Genomic DNA, 8101 nt, shown 5'->3' on the forward strand with positions numbered 1-8101 from the left:
TGCATGCATATAAGCATGACCAATGCACATAAGACACTGAGGGGTAGGGAAGGCCAGGGGATTGTCTAGGGCGGGAAAAAAGGGACACGTGTAATACTCTTTGTAATACTTTAAACAATAAAACAACTTAAAGACAAAAGAAAAAATAAATCTCAAAGTAAAGGTCATAAAAAAGAGATAAGACCGATTGCTATGAAGTGCTCTGACACCCAGGGGGTAGACTCACAATGCAAGAGCTGCCCTTGCTGGTCAGTGAATTCCTACAAGGGGAGCGCCACTCAGCCGGACTGGGCTGACGACTGGCAAGTGGAGCAGCAGTGGCAGGAATCTCTCCCACTTCCACAGCAGCGCTCAGAAGGTTTGGCAACCAGGATTAGGCCTAAGCCATCATTCGGATATCTCCTTAGGGCTCCCAGCCTGCCAGAGGATGGGGGACTCCGCCAGGTGTCATTCACTGGGCCTCTAGTATTACAAATAAACTCCAATAAAATATAACAAAATTCAAATACTTGGAGGGTAAGTAGTCCTTTATTAAATAAAAAAAAAGCCCCAAATAGGTACAGCAATCTGGACAAAGAAGAACAAAGTTGGAGGGATCACAATAGCAGATATCCAGCTATATTTCAAAGCGATCATTCTCAAAACTGCCTGTTACTGGCACTGAAACAGACATATAGCCCAATGGGACAGAACAGAGAACATAGAAGTTGACCCTAACCATAACGCTCAATTAATATTTGACAAAGGAGGCAAAAGCATAGAATGGAGTCATACAGTCTCTTCAATAATTGGTGATTGAACCAGGGCTGCGGTCAAGCCCAGGCGGGGCGGGTCAGGTGGGGCGGGTTGGTGCTGGGCTGGGTGGGGCGGGGCGGGGCAGGGCTGCTGCACAGGGCTCTAGGACCCAGCTGGCGCCGGCCACGCCCTGAGGACTCCTGCCCTTCCAGCCACCAAGGTCTGGGGCCTCCAGGCTGAGCCCCATGGAGGACCTTCCCCTGGACAGCTGCAAAGAGGAGGTCACGGCGCCCGGCGCCAAGGGGTGGCCCGCACCCCAGGCGAGGGTGCACTTCCGTGTGACAAGCTTCATCATGGAGGCAGGTGTCAAGCTAGGGATGCAGTCCATTCCCGTCGCCACCGCCTGTGCCATTTACCACAAGTTCTTCTGCGAGATCAACGTGGACGCCTATGACCCCTACTTGGTCGCCATGTCTGCCCTTTACTTGGCTGGCAAAGTGGAAGAACAGCCCCTGCGAACCCGTGACATCATCAACGTGTCCAACCGGTACTTCCACCCGGGCAGCGAGCCCTTGGAGCTGGACTCCGGGTTCTGGGTGATCCGGGACAGCATTGCGCAGTGCGAGCTCCTTGTGCTGCGGGTACTGCGCTTTCAAGTCTCCTTTGAGCACCCACACAGGTACCTGCTCCACTACCTGATTTCTCTCAAGAACTGGCTGAATCCTTACAGCTGGCAACGGACCCCCATCTCCGTCACTGCCTGGGCCCTGCTGCGGGACAGCTACCGCGGGGGGCTGTGCCTCTGGTTCCAGGCCCAGCACATAGCGCTGGCGGTGCTCCACCTGCCCCTGAAGGTCTACGGGGTCGAGGTGCCCGCCGAAGCCGAGGCCAGAAGCCTTGGTGGCAGGTGTTTAGTGACGACCTGAACAAGCCAATCATTGATGACATTGTGTCTGATCTCAGTCGGATTTATACCATGGACACAGAGATGCCCTAAGGCCCTGACCCAGTCCTGTCCAAAGAGATGCCTGGGACGCTCGGCTGCCAGCAGAAGGCGCCACCACATCGCCGTGAGGGCAGGTCCCCAGAGCGATGGCTGGGAGGACTGGTTTTGTGCTGCTGCTGACAGGCCTTTGAAGGCGATGACATGCTGCCACGTTGATTCTCAGGCTTTGACTCTCCCGGCAGCCATGGTCCAGAGGGTGATGGGAGCTGCACCTCCCACGGGCAGGAGCTTGCTGTGGGTGGCTCTGAGGCGTCCGGGTCTGCTTTTGTGCTTTGAAAGGACGCAGACTCCAGCGGAGCTTTGGGATCAGCGGAAGGAAAATCAAAGAACGGATGGGACTGTTCCCCACTGGATTTTTTAAAGGCCTGTTTTATAGAAACTATGAATGATTTAACATAGAGGAAATTTTAGTTTGCTTAATGAGAGATATTACAAAGCCAAAATAAACATATAATAATAATTGGTGTTGGACAAATAGCACAGATACATGCAAAAAAATTAATCTAGACCACCAACTTACACCATACACAAATATAAACTGGAAATGAATAAAGGACTTAACGGTGAGTCGGTAACCATGAAAATCTTAGGAGAATCCATAGGCAGCAAAATATCAGGCATATGTCTCAGCAATATCTTTACTGAAACAGCTCCTAGGGCAATGGAAACTGAGGAGAAAATAAACAAATGGGACTATGTCAAATCAAAAAGCTTCTGCAGAGAAAAAGAAGCCAACAAATATAACAACAACAACAACAAAACACGGAAGTCCCCTGCCAGGGAGAAGATATGTGCCTATGTTATATCTGATAAGGACCTATTCTCCAAAATTTATACTGAACTCATCCAATTAAACAAAAGGAAGATCAACATTCCAATAAAAAAAAATGGGCATAGGACTAAGACACTTTTTGAAAGTGGACATACAGAAAGCCAAGAGACACATAAAAACATGCTCAAAACCAGTAATCATCCCAGACATGCAAATCAAAAGGACAATGAGATACCATCTCACACTGGTCAGAATGGCTATCATCAACAATTCAACAAACAACAAGAGCTGGCGAGGATGGGGTGTCAAAGGAAGCCTCTTGCATGACTGGTGGGAATGCAGACTGGTATAGCAACTATGCAGAACACTATGGAGTTTCCTCAAAAACTTTAAAAAATGTAGCTCCCATTTGAACCGTAATCCCACTATTAGGAACATATCCCAAGAAATGACAAACACCAATCGGAAAGGGCATGTGCACCCACATATTTATAGCAGCACAATATACAAAGTAAGATTTGGAAAAAACCTAAGTGACCATCAGCAGATAAGTGGATTAAAATCTGTGGCACATACCCACATAGGAAAAATACACTGCTGTAAAAAATAAAGAACTTTTTCCGTTCCCAAAAGCATGGAAGGACATGTAGAGCATTATGCTAAGCAAAGTAAGCAAGCTGGAGAAAGATAAATACCACATGATCTCACTCATTTGTGGAACACAATGAACAACATAAACCATTCAACAAAAATAGATCCAGAGACAGAAAAGCATGGGACTGACTATCAAACCTCAGAGGGAAGGAAGGACTAGGGGGTAAGAGATCAACAAAAGGATTTGTATGCAGGCATATCAGCATAGCCATGGACATAGATACTAGGGCGGGGGAAGGGCATGTGCTGGGGGTGCAGGTGCACAAGGGGGAAAAGGAAACATATGTAATACTATATGTAATCCTCTAAACAATAAAGAATTTTTTAAAAATGTGTTCCTAGAATTGTACCTTCTAAATATAGTAATCTGATTACCATACATACCTAAATTCCCCAATCTCCCAATAACTTTATAATGGTTGATCTTTTAGCTAAATCAACATGGCATGTGTAAACATAGCTCAGGCAATTGTAATTGCTCCACACAAAACTCTTTGGATGTCTGAACCTATTTATGTTAACAAATCTGCAGTCACACAATCCATCAAGATGTCTGGCACTGATGGGTAGCGACGCAAACCAAACAGCCACTAGACACAGTTCCCACCTTAAGGAATCACTTGAGCTTTCTGGGTCCAAAATGTTTTCCACAGATTTATACTCCACAGCCTGGACTCCTTCGGCACATCTGAGATTCAGCAAACATCCCTTGATCCCCTTAATTTTATGAATAAAAACACTATCTCCTGCCAATACAACTTCTAAAAATAATTACCTCCTATATTTTTCCTCTTATCTTTTTTGTGCATGATTGTACTTATTTACATTTCCTTGCATGCTTTTTATTTTTACCATAGAAAATAAGTGCCCAATAAGAATCATGGTGTAGGCTACAAAACATCACTTGAAAGAAGACACCTAGGAATAATCTCTACAGGAACTACATTTTCTTCTGGTTAGAAACTAGAGAAACCACATCAACTAGTCTTCATAAATCAAATAAATGGACTTCTGAACTCAAGAAAAATCATGAGACTAATCCAACTCTTGGCTGTCCACAAACCCTAAAAGATAAAGGTAAAGGAAAAGGGTCAATATGTACTGACCCCCTTCAATGTACCATAAAACAGGCTGTCCAAATAAAGGACAGGGACATAAGTGAGTTATGTATTAAAAGTCATTGAAGATCAACAACTTAATATATGGCATAATGAGTGTACACACAAATTAACTTAAGTATAAGATCAAAAGTGTAGACAAAGCACAAACTTAGTTATTGATGTAGAAATCTGCACATGTTACCTTGTCCCAGGAGAGTGATTCTAAATAAATCCAAAAGAACGTGGCTTAAAATAATGGTATGATATATAGGAAATATATGAAAATATAACAGAACCAAAGAAAATATGTACCCCAAAAGAGGCCCGAATGGTGTGACTTTCAGGGTAATATTGAGGAATACTTGTGCAATGAGCACAGACACCTTTGAAGGATATGGGACACACTTACATTGGCTAGACTTTAAGATTAAAGAGAAATAAGACTATTTCCTTCACTAGTACATTCAAGACCCAATAAAAGGAACTCTTATCCACTACTTTAATATAAATCAGGATATATACATTTTACAAAAATCAGTCTTGTTGCACGATTCAAAAATAATTAACCAGAAAAAAGTTAGGGAAGGAAAGGTCAATTAATTATGGCACACCCAATCTCCTAACTCACATCAGTTCCTGTCTTCAAGAACTAAATACATAGCCCACCTGCTGTGACTCTGTGTGGTTGACCATCCAGTTGTGAGCCTGGAGGTCCCGGTCCCATTCCTGGTCAAAGAACAAGCCCAAGTACTTGCTCAATCCCCAGTGGGGGACAGGGAGATGCAGCCGATCTATGATTCTCTCTCATCATTCATGTTTTTGTTTCTCTCTCCCTCTCCCTTGCTCTATGAAATCAATACAAATACTTTTTTGAAAAGGTATACCATCTTGAGGCTAAAGGGACTATGCATACCATATTTTCAAGACCTTTTTTTTATGCTATGGAAATGTTTGCATCAATTGCATTAGCTTCTTACCAACAGTGACCTGATTTCTGCTCTCACTATATGTCAGGGGTGGGCAGGCTGTTCTAAGTTAGGAAGTGCTTTGAAGGCTTTAAGCCCGATTCCATTTGTATTCATATACTAAAGTAACTTAGGTTAATGTACTATTTTGCGACACAAAAACGGACATTTCAACATCCTTGCAACCCCATAGTCCAGCACTTTTGTAAGAAAAAAAAAGAATAATGATGGCTAAATAAACAAGGCTCATATGGCATTATCAAACTTTATCAACAAGAAGAAGCAAACCTGCAAATACTATCACTTGAACCACAGTGCTAGAATTATATTAAAAGACTTAATTTTTCTGTTTTTAAAATATATTTTATTGATTTTCTTTTTTTACAGAGAGCATGAGAGAGTGATAGCGAGTTAGAAACATCGATCTGCTGCCTCCTGCACACCCCCCAACTGGGGGTGTGCCCGCAACCAAGGTACAAGTCCTTGACCAGAATTGAACCAGGGACCTTTCAGTCTGCAGGCTGATGCTCTACCCACTGAACCAAACTGGTTAGGGCTAAAGACTTACTTTTTCATTCATTTCTTTGGCAGCATCTGTCACATCTTCAGAATTCTCTCTGGACTAGTTTCTGGCGCCCTCCTTTATAAAGAGTACTGGAATTTAGAATTTTACATGCCACATGCCAAATAAAATTTAACCTCTTAGAGATATTTCAATTTCTCTAAGTTTTGAAAAATTCTCACAGAGACTCTTAATCCTATATAATAAAAGGGTAATATGCAAATTGACAGGACAGTGGAATGACCAGTCACTATGAAACACGATGACCACAAGAGGGCAGACACTCAATGCAGGAGCTTCCCCCTGGTAGTCAGTGTGCTCCCACAGAGGGAGCACCACTCAGTGAAAAACCAAGCTCTCACCTGGCGAGCACAGCAGTGGGGGAAGGAGCCTCTCCGGCCTCCATGGCAGTGGTAATGCTATCCAACTAAGGCCTCAGTCTGGGGCAGGGAAGGGCCTTGCAGGTTGAATATGAAACATGACCATCATGCCTGCAGGAGGGATGGGCAAGGAGCAAAGGAATAGGAGACGGGTAGGGGAAAGCTGGGGGCCTCTGTGTTATAGCACAAGCAGTGAGCAGATCTCCCTTACTAATGTCAACACCACCACTCTGAAAACTAAAACTGGGGCTCTGTACCATCAGGACCTCCTCAGGCAGGAAGCTGGGTCACCAGCCTCTTTCAAGCCCCCTACAAAATCTTTACCTGTGTTGTGGCCCTGCAGCCTCTCAATCTCTTCTACCCTTAGACATTGGTGCATTGGGATTTTCAGTCACTTTTAGGCACCTGGAGAATATTCTCAATGTTGGTTTTATTATATTTAAGCGGCATGATGTATCTGTGTGTTTTGTTGTTGCTAATCCACTTTAGAGGATCTTTTCCCACTGTTGACCATTTTCAACAGAAAGCATGGAAGGGGAGGTGGGAGGGAGGGATGAAGGGAGGGAAGGAAGGAGGTGGGAGGGACGGGAGAGAGAGAGAGAGAGAGAGAGAGAGAGAGAGAGAGAGAGAGAGAGAGAGAGAGAGAGAGAGAGAGAGAGAAGGAACATCCATTGGTTAACTACAAGCCAGGAACATGCCCTTGACCTGGAATGAAACCCGGGATCCTACAGTGCCAGGGTGTCTATGACCATAAGTGCATAAAGTCTATGAAGTGAACTGCATACAAAATGAGGCAGTGTGTTACTTCGTCATGGCATGCTGCCCTGTTTTCCAGTTAGGGAGGGGAAACAAATTAGGTATTCTCCTTGAAAACCTAAATGGATAAAAGGATTGAAGAACCTCTGACAAGGCTGAAAAAAAAGGATTCCTCCAGCACTGTGGCCCACACTTTGCACCCTAAGATACTGATAAGGAGCAGGCCTATACCACTGGCCCCAGGAGAAAGAGGAGACCTTAGGGAAATAGGAGATGAGGTGGGCAGCTATAGAACAACTTGGCATGGCAGCACAGCAGCCTATGCCTCAGCATGAGGAAGATTGGCAGACAGCTGTGGAAAGGAGTATAGGAAGAACATGTCATGCCAGCCCCTGTTGAGGGGCAGTTGGCAAGGCCTGAAGGTGCTTGGGTGGCCTAGAGGGAGAGTTCAGAGGAGTGGCTCAAGGAATCTATTTTGATTCTGAGTGACAGTGGACATTCACACTCCCTCCCCCTACCTAAACCCCTTCTGCCTGAACTGGAATTGCACTGCCCTTGTTGTGCTGGTGGTTCCTGTCTCACGCCCACACCATGAGGACCTGGTGTCACAGGCTCTATCCCTCCCAGCATCCAGGTGTCCCTGTGAGCGAAAAGGAATGGCCCAGGAACCTGGCAGCACCATGGGGGAGAGCCCAGGCACCACCTCCTCACCTGTCCTGTCCGCTCACTGGGGGCCATGGTCCTCTCATAGTACTTCAGGGGATGGAGCCACAGGTCCTTGCTGATGATCTGGTAGGGCAAACAGACCTGGGTCAGGAGAGCACAGGGACCCGAATAGAAACCCAAGCAGCAGGCGGACATAGGTGGCTGTATGCTGGCATGGCCAGGGACATCCCACCTCAGCAATCCTTCCAGATTCTGCCACCATGTGGTCAGAGGACCAGTAGAAGAAGCTGGGGCTGCTGTCCTGGTGCCCGTGGCAGTAGGCTTCTCCTTCTCATTGCTGGTACCACTTAATGGGAGTGGCACGGGACAGCCTGTATCCTTCAGAAGAGGGGTATGTGAAGCTGGGCACAGCGCCTTCCCACCCTGCCCACCACCAGCTGCAGCCCATGCTGGGAGCCTCCTCTTACCTGAGAGGGTGATGAGATACTCCTTCACAATCACATGG

At 45.7% G+C, this 8101-nt stretch overlaps 1 protein-coding gene across 1 annotated transcript; it reads left to right on the forward strand.

Moving 5' to 3' along the window:
- Window positions 1–980: 980 nt before the first annotated feature.
- On the forward strand, window positions 981–1661 carry LOC139000536 (cyclin-Q-like). Its single transcript, XM_070402681.1, has one exon. It carries the CDS (start codon window positions 981–983, stop codon window positions 1659–1661), a length of 681 nt encoding a protein of 226 aa, XP_070258782.1.
- Window positions 1662–8101: the final 6440 nt, after the last annotated feature.

The sequence above is a fragment of the Myotis yumanensis genome, unplaced genomic scaffold (genome assembly GCF_028538775.1).
Source record: "Myotis yumanensis isolate MYYU_CA2020_CCGP unplaced genomic scaffold, mMyoYum1.0.hap1 SCAF_24, whole genome shotgun sequence".
Classification (NCBI taxonomy): Eukaryota; Metazoa; Chordata; class Mammalia; order Chiroptera; family Vespertilionidae; genus Myotis; species Myotis yumanensis.

Coding starts and splice junctions, on each gene's coding strand:
- LOC139000536 (XM_070402681.1), top strand. CDS start 981: ATGGAGGACCTTCCCCTGGACAGCTGCAAAGAGGAGGTCACGGCGCCC.